The 14573-nt window shown below is 34.0% G+C and overlaps 1 protein-coding gene across 1 annotated transcript in view; it reads right to left on the reverse strand.

Annotated features, from left to right (window-relative positions):
* The window catches only part of LOC117101099 (prosaposin-like), a 15077-nt gene extending 860 nt beyond the window's left edge, over nucleotides 1-14217 (reverse strand). The window contains exons 1-10 of the mRNA XM_033240970.1: nucleotides 14066-14217; nucleotides 7236-7342; nucleotides 4705-4824; nucleotides 3952-4108; nucleotides 3474-3583; nucleotides 2810-2932; nucleotides 1642-1888; nucleotides 1044-1183; nucleotides 668-736; nucleotides 237-311 (exon numbers count right to left, since the gene is read on the reverse strand). Coding sequence (XP_033096861.1) covers nucleotides 237-311; nucleotides 668-736; nucleotides 1044-1183; nucleotides 1642-1888; nucleotides 2810-2932; nucleotides 3474-3583; nucleotides 3952-4108; nucleotides 4705-4824; nucleotides 7236-7342; nucleotides 14066-14114 — 1197 coding nt within the window. The 5' untranslated portion in view covers nucleotides 14115-14217. The remainder of the gene's footprint in view (nucleotides 1-236; nucleotides 312-667; nucleotides 737-1043; nucleotides 1184-1641; nucleotides 1889-2809; nucleotides 2933-3473; nucleotides 3584-3951; nucleotides 4109-4704; nucleotides 4825-7235; nucleotides 7343-14065) is intronic.
* Between the last annotated feature and the right edge of the window lie 356 nt (nucleotides 14218-14573).

Below are 14573 nucleotides of genomic sequence, written 5' to 3' on the forward strand. Positions count from 1 at the left end.
TATATATATATAAATTATGGAAATTATTATTCTAAACTCCTTTAAATGGTGAGGAAAAGTTTTCTTGTAATATTAACACAGTTAATACAATATAATATGGTTAGTAACTTATAACATATTGATCCGGGACCTCCAACCTTCGCCCATTCGTAATAGTTTTATTTTCTCAAATCTAGAGTGAGTTTAATGACGATCATACAAAATCTTGAACTATCAATCAACACAAGAGTTCTTACCTTGGTCGAGTATGGGGGTGGCAGACGATCGCAGAATGTGGTCACATTTTCAATTATAGCGTCGGCCACCTGAGCCTTCAAAGCAAATCATAATAATATTATCATAACAAAGAAAAATAAGTGGTTATAAATATTTACTCATCATTATCATCATCATGATCATTCGGTTTCATTTCAGGTAGCCAACCTTTTGGAGCGTGAATGATAAGCATTTTCTTTTCCACCTATGGCCTGTTCGTGGTAGTGAATACGGATCTGGTAGCCTATATTTTAACTAAGCTTACCTTTTCAGGAAACTATCAAACCTCGTAAAATATCGTTAAGGCCATTATAATTATGCAAAAGGTACACACGGTGTAATAAAGCGAAAGCTACGAATCTTTAACTAGGTTGTGTATTGTATTGTATTCAATAAAATGTTTACGTCATACCTTGTATTTGTTAATGAATTTAGCGAATGTTTCTACAAAGTGAACACACAATTTACACCCCACCGTCTCCTGTAAAAAAAAAATCAAATTTAATTTGAAACTCTATGGCCTAAGTCAAACACATTTCAATGTTAAAAATATATATTTGGTCATTAACATCGCATCATAAAATAATATTGTGATAATAATTCAACTATTGTAGTTTTAATTACATTACTTTAATTTCATATTATAAATGAAGTGTACTGTACTTAATTCCACTTTAACTCATTCTTAGGCCAATAAAAATGAACAAATTTTAGAGGTCATCCCTATTAAGGGGACACATTTTTGGGTCCAGAAGGCGTCCCTTTAATAGGGGTTTTATTGTACTTACATTGGCAGATTTTGTGACAGCAGTGTCTGTTATTAAGACGGCGTCTATTTCCTCCACAGCCGCTACTTTGTCGTATTTTGTAACCTTTGGTATCGGTAGATTTGGTAGTTGTTTTTCTAGCTTCTTTGTCTTATTTTTAACTGTTGGATACACAATTGTACATTCATATTATGGGACGTTACTTTTTAATCGAAAAAACTTATACTGAGAGTGTAATAATATTTCAAATATAAAGAAATAGAATTCAAATGGACATTAAAGTAGCATACTATAGAAATACGTAAGGAAATCTGATTCAGAAACAAGTTACTGTGATTGGAAATACTTCTGAAATTTTTAATTAGCATTCATGCAGGTCTGTGTACGTATTTGTTAAATTTCGAGGCGCCTAAGAAGAACTTTCTCCAAGCAACGGATTGAAGTCAGAATACACGATACGGCCTATAGAAAAAAAAATACTCTCAAAACAAAGATGTATTCTTAACCACCTTGCTCAAACGGACTATAATTTTACTAACAGTTCTCCATCATTAAGATTGGTTTGAGGCAATGACATTAAGGTAAACCACCAATAAGTAACATATGGGGAGATCTTTACCTTTCATTTTGGGAATTGCCCTCAAGAACCGTTTTGGCTTCTTAATCAAGCGTGTTTTTTGTGACAACTTTTTTTTGTGTTTGTTGGGCTTCAAGATACTGTCGAATCCGGGGAAGATATTTTGGACTGCTACTGGTAGTTCTACCTCAGGTGACTCAGGCAACTCAGGCATGTCAGGGATCTCGGGAACAATAACCTCGACTTCACCTGGGCACAGACCGACGGCTTCGCAATCTTCGTCAGGCATCTGTTAAAATACAATTATCATAATACTTAAATACTATCGCGAATTGTTATTGATTAGCTAGCGTTGCTTCAGTGGGCATTTTATTTTAAAATCAAGATATATATGCATATTATTTTATTATTTTATACCGTAACTTTGTAGGTTTAAGTAAAAGAAATCAAATTTATTTTTCAGCAAAAAAACAAAAAAACAAAAGGAAGAAAGAAAAAAAAATAGCATTTGGAAATTAACCGGGCATAAGCCCATGAACAGCTTTGAAACATGAAAACGGCAAGTGATGATTACAAAAGCGAAAAGAAATCTACATAACATCTCAGTGAAAAAAATTAACATAAAAACATACAGTAAATACAAACTTAAACACACAAATACAAAATTAACATTTAAAAATTACATAGTAGGCTACACACCAGAACAAAACCTACATAAAAAAATATAATTATTTCCTATTTGTATATACTGTAAATCATAATATTGTCTTTAATTAATAATCATCATATATCATAATCAGTGAAATGTAAAAGCATGCAAAATGTTTGATTAGGGAGTTTTTGCAAGCTTACGAAAACGATAACGAATACGGTTACGTCAACTTTTTGACAAGCCTTCCCTTGCAGTAACATATCTGTGACAACGTATACGCAATGCATGCCTTTTGCATGAATCAAGGATCATAATTATTCAGCTAGTACAGCATATTGTCAAGAATGTTTAAGGCGAGAATGACGATAATGATGACGTATTCGTATTCGTTACCGTTTTTTTAAGGTTGCGAAATCTCCCCAATGACACGGCAGTATAGTACAAGTACCGGAACAACCACAGCCTACGTTTGCGTTAAGTTTTTTTGCGTGCAGTGTGAACCAGTGTGAACAAAGCCTAAAAATTAAATAATATTGTGAATGCGTTTTTTAAACTTACGAAATAGGTGTCTGCAATGGTAGTCATAACCTCTGGAATCAATTCGATGTATTCGCGACACTCTTCCTGGAACTCCTGTGGAAGGTAAGCGCACACCATTTCCAAAGCTTCTACAATGTCAGCCTTTCAGGGGTAAAATAACAAATGAGACATATTAGGAAAATGTTTTTTAAAATATATTTGTCGCATGCATCACAAATACCATACATTTTACTGTGTAAACAACAATGTTATCGTTAAAGTTTTTAAATTCTGGTTTTACTTCATATTTTTACATTATTTACACATTTTTAATCCGTAAGAGCCTTGCTTGTATTTTAAACTTTATTATAATGCTTTTTATATGTTTAGCTTAGGAGCCTTTTGGTATCATTGTCTTTGTGTTTTTGGTTGAACTGTTTTTAAGTCTGTAGATTGTATTGTGTTATTGTGAACGCACGGCATACCGTGTGCCACTGATGTAAAAGTGTAGATTTCAAATAAAGTTATTATTACCATAAACATACTCTCATATAATTAATAAACGAGTACTGTACTCTGTAACTAATTTGAGATAACATTTTCTCGAGTTTTACTGTTTTTTTCGAGTTTATGTATATATATAATTATATATATATTATATATATATATATATATATATATATATTGAAAATGGTTAACTCACCTGAGTTTGGTTGTTGGCAAGCAAATCATGGATGAACTGTACTGTTTGTTTGCATCCTTCACACACAACGTCATCGGAAAGCATTTTCTTTACCATTGCCTGAACTACATCTGTTGGGGGAATAAGGCCGAAAATTAATAAATACAATAACAATTATAACTAATAAATATAATAATAATAATAATAATAATAATAATAATAATAATAATAATAATAATAATAATAATAATAATAATTATTATTATTATTATTATTATTATTATTATTATTATTATTATTATTATCATAAATATTATTATCTTTATTATTATTACTATGTTACTATAATTATTGTTATCATTAATATTACCGTCATCATTTTCACTTATGTGGTCATCTTGCATCTTAAAACTCGTTTTTCCCTTGTATAATAAATTTAAAAATATTTAGAAATAAATTTAGCAAAACATAGACCTATGGTGATGCTAGTTGGTCTTACTTTGTTGGACTTGTTCTTTGACGGACACAATAAACTTGTCAATGCCTTTGAAATTTCGGAGTGAACTACGGTTTTTTTCCGAAAGTATTGCTGGAGTAGTGGCCTTTACATCGGCTTCGGAACACAGGCTCATCTCAGCACATAATTCCTTTGGATCCTAAGATAACAGAAAAGATAAGATATATTATTATAAAGCAAATGTATATAAACTTATTATGTATCTTGTAGGCCTATGTGAATTTGAGTTTAGTGCCATTTAAAAATTGTTGTTATCGGAGATAAATAAATAAATTACAGGGCCTAATAAAAAAAACGATAACATCAACAAAAATAGCAACAAAAACAATGACAATATAAATAAATAACCAATAACGATAACACTAAAAATATCAATAACGACAATGCGATTAGGGCCTACTATCATTGCGTATTATGAAATACACTCTTGAGAAAAAAAATATGCGTGTTAATTGGAAAATCTACTGGTGTGCGTGTACCACTTGGTCTTATAGCTCAGTTTGTAGATCACCGGTAATCTCAAGGTCTTGGGTTCGAATCCCAATCGGTTTTATAAGATGTTGTGCACTATTTCCCAACTGTTTTGTGATTTTGTGATTTCGTGAAGTTGTAGGTGCAGATGATTTATACCGTACTGTAGTTCATTTCCATGAACATAGGAAAGTACCTTACAATATTAATACATATTAATCAAGGAAATAAAGTTTGACAAACAACAGGAAAAAAACTGCTTACCTCCGATTCAATTATTTCAAAGATCAAAGGTACGTACTCCTTCACATATTCCTTACACTCAGCAGACAGATTTCCAGGCAAACGGAGGTCGTCACAAAGGCTTGACAATGTTGACACAACCTGCAAAGGAAGGAAATCGCTATTTTTTATTTTCATACATGAAAGCGACAAACACCTCTTGCAGAAGGAATATGAATTACAGGAAACACAAACCAACACTGCCCCATATGGTACGGTATTCGATCCGATAGGAAATAATGTTTTACTGTAAGCGTGTCGCGTGACTATCATGTTTCCATGAAATTAGGATTCCCATGGCTATATTCCATGGCCACAATAAGGTTTAATAGGCCTAGGCCTATACCGACTGGTAAAAACCAAATTAAAACATAAATTAAATACTGTATTTAAATTGCTTAAAAATTCACTGTCTGCCAAAAAAAAAAAAAAAAAAAAAAAATCTAAAAAATACTTTAAAAAATGCATTAAAGTGTTTAGTGGCTCATTTAAAAGTATTAAATAAGTTACAGTACTTCCAAATAAAACAGATCGAAAAAAATAGTTTGTGCTGATTTACAGACATTTTTTTACAAATTCCTTAAATTGGTTCCCAGCCAATTTAATATAAGGGTCTATGTATGCACACAATACAGCAAATTTATTAGGTTTCGCAACCTTAGGAAAAACGATAACGAATACGAATACGTCATCATTATCGCTATTTTGCTTGGAACATTCTTGGCAATACGTATACGAGTTGAATATGCCCATTGATTGATGTATGTAAAAGGCATGGAAAACCTACGTTGCGACAGATAGGCTTATGCTATTGTAAGGGTTGGATTGACTAAACATTTGATTACGTAACCGTATTCGTTATCGTTTTCGTAAGCTTGCAAAACCTCCCTATTATTTAAATGTCCGTTAAATTAATTTCACCCATTTTTTAAATTGTAAGTTAATAAATAACTTACTGTACTTAAATAACAAATTAAGCAATTAATATATGATATTGAAATTTGTTTTTAAGCTTATGGCAGACATTGCATCTTTAATTTGTAAGATATTACTATATCTTTCAGTTAAAAATTGGAATGAGAAAACTCTTGGCCAATAACAAAATAAATAAATACATAAATCATACCAAACGAAAACACCTTTAAATTGGCTGGAAGGCAAACTGAGGATGTAACAGTTGTCGAGTACATCATAGGTCATGATGGTCTATGTTGAAACCATCTGTAGGCCTAGGCCTGTGTTGACAACTTTTTGTTATTGTTTTAACTTGTTATATCGTTGCACTAAATGTAACACCACACATTGTTTTCAGTATATTATTATATCACATGAGGATGAAGTTTTACTTTCGAGTGACGTCAAAATGGATTTCTATCAGTTTATTGATGGATTGTTTCCAGGTGTCCACTTTCACACAGATAGGCCCGCGACATTACACAATTTTATCTAAGGCCTACAGCAGTTAAATAATTATTATCTGCAGTTCAGAAAAAACGATAACTAAAGAGTTGCACCATCGTACCAATTTACCAGTATTTACACGTCAACAATATGTCATGGATATAGTCTAGTATAGGGGGTTCCCATGCACCCCCAGGATATATTTTTAACTAACAGTTTTGTAATCCTTAAATTTTCTTATGAACGAATTTTGATGTTTCCATCGGAAAAAAAATGTCCCATGGGGTCGTTTGGTGGCCATCTTTTTTTTTGGATGAGAACATCAAAATTCACTTTGAGGATTACAAAAATGTTAGTTAAAAAAATGTATCCTCGGGGTGCATGGGAACCCCCTCTTCCTACCCGACTAATAAGCCATGCACTCACTGCGTCGTACGACGGTGGTACGACCGTCGGCTGACGATTCAAACCCCGCTCCTCCCTGTGAGCGTTAGATGACGCGAGCCGTCTTATCTGATGATTGTCGATACAGTCTGAACGGATAGTCATTCAAAACGATCTGTTGCGCGTACGTTGTGACGAGTTTTCCGTAGAATTATTGGCCAAATAATACAAAATTTAATATGGAGTCTTGCTCCTCTATTACAGGGCTATTATCTAAAGATATAGTTTGGGGGCATTCAGATATTGGCGCCATTCAAATTTAAATGATATTTTGTCACTTTTAGTCATGTGATTGGTTAATATTCAAATTATTTATTTATTTATTTTGGCTACAACAAATCAAAACCTACATTATTTCTAGAGTATCATTAAGCTTTTAAGCATTTTAAATCAAAAACAAGTTAGCCGACGGTGCTGTTTAAAAGGTAAACGTGTTTAGGCACGGCCTAATGTATATAGGTTTCAGATGTGTTCAGCATTGCTTAGGTGTGTTTAGCGTTTCACATTTAATTTTAAACACGTCATATCTGAACACGTTTAACTTAAACATGTCACCAAAGACGGACAACATTGCGTGGAGCTTTGCGTTTAAATGCTCCCACGCTGTTATTACAGTGTACCGTTATCAGACATTTGTGAGTAAAAAAACCTATAATACAGTATCTTACCTGGTCTTGATCCACTTTTAGCAGAGCGTCGAGTTCTGTAATCAGCTCCGTACATGTGTCGCAGAGAATATCATTTACGTGGTCATTGATACGCTTTCGGGCAAAAACTATGAATAAAAAATAGAAATACGCCTATTAACCAATTAATAGGGAATCCACGGAATAACTTAGGAAAAAGGAACCTCGAATCATTATTCGGAATTACTCTTGTTTTGTTTTACAAAAACAATAACGTACTCAAATTAATTTAAAAAAGAAAACATCTCAAAAATTTAAGTGATACTAATCAATTAATTTGGCCACCATCATTAGGTACAGTATGCTAGATAAGAAAAGATTACAATAGACCATGCAGAAAATAAAACAGTTTCTCTATGAATAGACCAGGGTGAGAAGACGAAGGAACGACATTTAAAAATTGACCATATCATGTCTAAAAATATTGTGGACAATATGTTCTTTAAAATAATGTGCGTACATCTTAAACAAGTTGAATAATATGAGAGAAAGCAGTGGCGTAACTACCGCAGGTTCAGCAGGTTCGTCGAACCTGGGCCCCCGAGCTCCAGGGGCCCCCGATCTATAAGGGCCCCGTCCCCTTATAAAAAAAATTTAAGAAAGCAATGCATAAATAAAAATCTAGATTGATAGCATTTATCTTTATAATAATACTGCGCATTATAAGTTAATATTGCCTAGCAGTTACCGTACGTAACTTCCACAGGTTCAGGCGGATCATTGAAACTGGGCCCCGATCTCTAGGGCCCCCTTATAGAATAAAAATCTAACTAGAAATTGCAAATTGCAAGTGAAGTGCTGCGAAGTACAACTGCATATAAATGTTCTTCGAACAAAATTATTTATGCGAGTCAAGTGAAAATAATGAATAATAAAACTATAACAAATAATATGAGCCACGACCCATTGTCTATATTAGAACACTTCTCATTGAGTAACAAAGTCGTAATTTTTCATTTTTGTCAAAAAGTGTCTATAGTGTGGTGAATTATGGTTTAGGTTTTCTTTAATAAAGTTTTAAAAATTTCTATGTATGTGGAAAATGTAGTTGATTACCAAAGGTTACAATTTTTATTTTGAAGACTGCATGGTCTAGGAAGTGTACATTTTTTTTTATGGGGAAAGTTTCCAAGGGCGGGTTTTCTAGGAGCGAGTTAACTGCCAAAGAGTGTTGCCAAAGTGCGAGCCAGCGTGTTACTTGATCACAAGTGCGAGACATATCACAAGTGCGAGACATATCACAGTGTGAGCCAGCGCGCCATGACGTCACGACAATAGATAGAGACGTTAACCAGTTGTGCGAGGTATCGGCTAAGATTTGTGGAGTACAATTCAAAAAACAACTATAGGTCTAATAATGAATTATTGTGATGTTAAATAGACAATGTTAGCTATCAAAGAGCGACGTTGTTTTTCATTGGGACCTTCGTCCCTTCAAGGCTAGGCCTATACCATCCTAGCTAGTCTAGGCCTAGAGTAGGATAAGGAAATGTCGCCTAAAGTAATTGATTTTACCCAGCAGAACGAAAGAAGGAAACTCCGCTTTTCAGTCGTCTTAGGCCCTTGTTTTTTGACCAACAATGACCTTTCAGAGGTCAAATTGCTGTCAAGAATATGAATTGGCTGCTTCGCAGCAATAAAGCAATGCGTAGAAAGATATTGAATAATAATATATATCTTTATATTCAATACTGAATTTTATCATTTAAAATTGTTAATTTAACTTTAAAATAATCAATTAATCATGCCGAGGCCCCTATGCCCAGTTGTAAAAATTGCCACTCAAACGCCGATATCATCGTGATGGATGGAAATCCACAGTGAAACAGATCGTCATCTATGCATTCATGAAAGCCTGACCACCAATATAAGTTACCAACAAATATCGCTTGTCCTTTCTATATCCTGTAATGTAAAGACTACCGCTGATAATTGCTGGGGCACCTGTCCCTGTACCATGACAGTGGCACTTTGGATCTCATTAATTCCAGCTTGGACTCGATTCACTTTAGCCTGCATTATCCATAGTGTACTTATATGGCGTGAGACTTACGCTTTCAGGCCCTATCTCAAGCTCTTTTTGTGAAATTTTATACTTTCTTCAGTAATTTACAATAGAAATTGCAGTTTTATGTGTAAAGTCTGCTTGCATTTAGATTGCACGAACGGTAGTGTCAGTTATTTTTCATTATTGCAGTTCACTCGATTTCGGCATATTAGAAAGCGGTGGCTAAAGTTTTCTAATTTTCAAATCAAGACAATTTTAAAGTCTGAGGGTGCCTTTGCCAGACATTTGGGGTGCTCTAGATTAAACAAAACCGCACCTCGCCTCAACCAAGGTGGAGCTGTGGTGGCTATGGAATTTCAAGCCACAGCTATGAGTGTCTCAATCACTCATTCATTCCATCATCATTATTGTGGTCGTCGTCATCATCACCTCATCGTCCTATAATTATTTAATTTTTTTTTCTTGTTATCCAAATTTAAAAAAAAAAACATTCTTCGGGTAGGACAACTGTAAAATCAACCTCATTCAAACAACGCTCACATGTCTCCCCCGTCCACTATAAAAAGCTAACCCCTGGTTTTTAGTGCTCTATTAGTAGAGCTTTCACTTTGTCGATCTTTCGTCTGCCTGCCAATATTTGACTACTTTATATAATTAAAACCTCTTACAAAGTAATCGGTATAGACCTACCAAAAGCAAATACATTACATGAGGCTTAATGATTTATTTAAAAACGTAATACAATTCAATTGATCGTACATATGATCTCCATAGCGAGAAAATCAAGTTGTTACATTAAAATGTCTCAAGCCGAATTAATTCGACAAGAAAAAAGCATAACAGACTGTCCTTTACTCCAAATTCAAAAGATAATAGCTTAAGATTTACTGTAGTTTAGTTTCTTCTGTAGATTTTATTGTATTTTTGGAGCCCCTTGGAGAAGCAGTGGTTTTCACTGAGAGGGCTACTCATTATAGTTACAATATTGGTACTTTTACTTTTAACTTAATTGAAAAATAATAAATTTTACAACACTCGATTTCATGGGAATGATGTTTGGTGCAGGATGGTATTAGTATGGATTACATCAGTAAAAGAGTAGTACAGTAATTGCTAATTTATATGCGTCAAGGGCCCCGACGGCACGGCGGTACTCTCGAACCGGCCCCTCAGAACCTAGTTACGCCACTGGAGAAAAGCATGTTTAGTTTACCAAGTTTTAATTAATGGTGGATTTACGCTCAAGTTAGCATTTGAAGAGAAGACAGAGTTTCCGGTCACGGATCTGTACGACTGATTTAAAAATAAAACCTATGATTAATAACAAAACATGAATAAAACAGATGTTAATGTTGATGCTATCAGCTGTTTAATTACAATACCATCACTTGTTTATCATCACCTGCTTTACGCGATATCGTCAGCACACACTTAAAAAAATAGGCTCCCCTTACTGTACAGGTATTATGTTTACTAATATATATTTATTTACTTTGAGAACATACGCCTTTGGAACGCCGGCAGATACAAGAGTGGTGCGTTCAGCTTATATTACAAAAACATAAAAATAACTATTAAAGAAAAAAATTAATAAAATATTCAAATGGGGATTCGGTTATCAAGAAATGTGTGGTGTTGTTTATTTTAGTGAACTTTCTAGGACAGGTCTTATCATCTTTCTGTGTTCTTGTCAATGGTATGTACTCATATATCACGGACTTGCTTTTCATTTTTATCTTTTAGCTCATGACTCATCCCATCATTCCTCCATATTGGATTTGCAGGGTTAACTGCTAGACGATGACGTAAAGGCAGACTGCGGAGCAGTGTTTCTTATCATTGAAATGGGGTGGGGTGGCTGATGGGAGAGCGCAGAGGTGAGTGGGCTCGATGGTCTGAGGGGCTCGAACTCAAATAATGTGATATGAGTTGATTTTAACTAATTAAACTTCAGTACATGACATGAACAAAAGGTTACCAGTATTTTAAGATGGGAATCGCGTGTGGCATATATTTACACTTGATTAAATCATAGGTAAATCCTTGGAGCTAAAGCTCCATTATTAAATCTGATTACTATCCCACCGGGACTATCTAGTAACAAACAACATCTTTATCTAATCATTTAGCGCAGGGACACCTCCCGGAACATGTGTCGTCTTGTAATTGCAAGGCCGGTTGGCTTACGATAGACCGTGGGGGTCTTGATTATCAAAAATAAACATTAAAGTGGCAATCGTTTGAAGGTTTACAAGATAAGTAAAAATGTTGCATAACAAGTAAAAGCAATAGTCAATCCACTAATTTATTATGTAATCAATATATTGGATAACACAGTCGTGGTTCTGCCTATTCTAAAACAATGCTTTGAATATACTGTATTGAAGAAAGTAAAAGAAGTGCTTAGTCAAAAATATCATTACTGTATATGCCTTGCCATTTTTTATGTATTTAGATTTTAGTTTAGGTTTTTGGGTTTTTTTTTTTGTTTTTTTTTTATTTTGAGTACAGCCTTGTAATAATTAGCCTACTTGTATGCTTGAGCAAGCATCTGGAAATCAAATTTCGTTTGAACCGAGTGGTACACGTTGGCAAATAACTATATTATTGTGTGCAGTATTCTGTATCTTAAGTGGGCTTTAACTGTACTGAAATATTTACTTTAAAAAATTATAAACAACAAGTGACTTGAAGCCACAGCTATGTTATGATGCCATATACCTATTGATAACTCAAAACGGAAATTGTTTCCCACGTTATACCTAACCTGTATTCTTCACAGACTTTTTCCCTAATAATAGAAGAGAAAATAATATGATGATATATCACCTGAAGAACTTCTTGTAACATAACAACATGTCTGAGATCTTTATCATCTGTATGTTTTGTTTTTTTTTAAAGTTAGCTTACTTAATTCGAGACTTATCTGACCATATAGAGATACAGTAACTCCATGCAAACCATACTTCCATGATCTAACCTTGAAGGAGTTACAGTATGGTATTATCTAAAGACAAACAAAATGTACCCATGGTATCGTTATCTTTGAAAATTAAAAGTACAAATCCTATTATATGACATAAACTTAAGACAGTTTCTTAAAATATCAGCACACATGCTCTGAAAATGCTATTATTTTGGAGGGAGAATTATCAGTAGTTATCTGGAATAAGCCTGTGGTGTGCCTTGGTTAAGTTTCTGACTGTTCATATAATCATTAAGAAATGATAATGGACGTAGAATACACCCTCATGGTACAACAGATCCTGTTTTGCATGATACCATCGTGATGATTTTTAAATTGAAGTTGCTTTTCTCATGCAATACCTTTCTGCGCATTTTAAAACTGCAATTCTTCTTGCAAAGTTTGCAAATCGCGCAATTGCCGTGCACAATATGCAAATTGTGCAAAAGGCTTAAACTGTGCAAGGCATAGCCATTAGACTATCATTATAAATTACTGTATATATGGGTACAGTACGTTTTATGAAGGCTTTTGTTCTCTCTATATATATCATTGTAAATCCACGTGTGTTCTTCAAATTATATATTAGTCGTTGAAACAAAAAGGCATGCACACTATTGAACAGTATGTATTTCCTCTGGCCTTCATCAGCTTTACCAAATGCCTTATATATATACTGTCTCTTATACACATCTAGATGTGTATAAGAGACAGGAGGTGAGTGGGCTCGATGGTCTGAGGGTCTCGAACTCAAATAATGTGATATGAGTTGATTTTAACTAATTAAACTTCAGTACATGACATGAACAAAAGGTTACCAGTATTTTAAGATGGGAATCGCGTGTGGCATATATTTACACTTGATTAAATCATAGGTAAATCCTTGGAGCTAAAGCTCCATTATTAAATCTGATTACTATCCCACCGGGACTATCTAGTAACAAACAACATCTTTATCTAATCATTTAGCGCAGGGACACCTCCCGGAACATGTGTCGTCTTGTAAAGATGTGTATAAGAGACAGCCCTTGGAGAAGCAGTGGTTTTCACTGAGAGGGCTACTCATTATAGTTACAATATTGGTACTTTTACTTTTAACTTAATTGAAAAATAATAAATTTTACAACACTCGATTTCATGGGAATGATGTTTGGTGCAGGATGGTATTAGTATGGATTACATCAGTAAAAGAGTAGTACAGTAATTGCTAATTTATATGCGTCAAGGGCCCCGACGGCACGGCGGTACTCTCGAACCGGCCCCTCAGAACCTAGTTACGCCACTGGAGAAAAGCATGTTTAGTTTATACAAAAGGCGTTGAAACAAGGAATTACAGCAACGAGTCATGTGGACAATAGAACAATAGTTTATTCTAAAATAAATTTTCGACCAGTCCTCTGGTCTTCTTCAGCTTAATATAATATATAACTAAAATTATTTATTTTACATTGTAAAACACGAGGATACCTGTAAAGATTATTTTCATGACACAAAAATATAAAAAATAAACTACACAGGGTACATAATTGAAATGGTAAATACACTATTTATTTAAAAAACTTTAAAATCATATGAACTGAATTAAATTATGATAAATACAGACAGGACTTGCTGAATCAATCTTATTGTATTGAACTTTTGTGGACGACCAGATCTGTTATGTATCATGGTTGGTTTGCTGATTGCTAAAAGAGTTTACGGCATTACCGTCATCACACATCATAATCATAATTGTTATTAATGGAAATTAGTGTCAATACACATTTTAAACAGTTAAACGTAAATACAAAATCTTAACAATCGCACGAACTTCCGTAACATTGAAAAATAGTCACATACCTTGAGTTACTACAAGCAAAGCGACAAAGATGATAAACAGCGACTTCATCCTGGACGTGTCTTCGAGAAGGTCTCAAACAAGAATGAAAAAATAACACAGCCTTCAATAAGTTATGGCAGACGCTTCCTTCCGTACTAATTTGCATACAAAGCAGAGAATCCACCAATCATGACATTTCAACTTGTTATTTAGAACGGAACTTAACTCCAGAACTGGGTTTTGTTTCTATAAACAATTACAGTATTAATAGATAACATTCAAGATATGATTATTTGCACTAAGCATTTAGTAGGCCCTATGATATAACGAGAGTACAACAGATCGAAATAGCAAATAAAATGCACTTTTCAAGACCATTCAATTGAAAACAAATGTTTTACTCAAAGAATTTCACAGCGAACTGGCTTATTGCCTTCTTTTCATGCTGTGAGACCATGAAGGTACATCAGTTTTGGTTTAAATTACGGATACAATGTGTTGTCAAGAAGCGTGTGCTATGTATGGATT

The sequence above is a fragment of the Anneissia japonica genome, unplaced genomic scaffold, assembly GCF_011630105.1.
Source record: "Anneissia japonica isolate Jap-2015-1 unplaced genomic scaffold, ASM1163010v1 scaffold4054_len1135799_cov195, whole genome shotgun sequence".
Taxonomy (NCBI): domain Eukaryota; kingdom Metazoa; phylum Echinodermata; class Crinoidea; order Comatulida; family Comatulidae; genus Anneissia; species Anneissia japonica.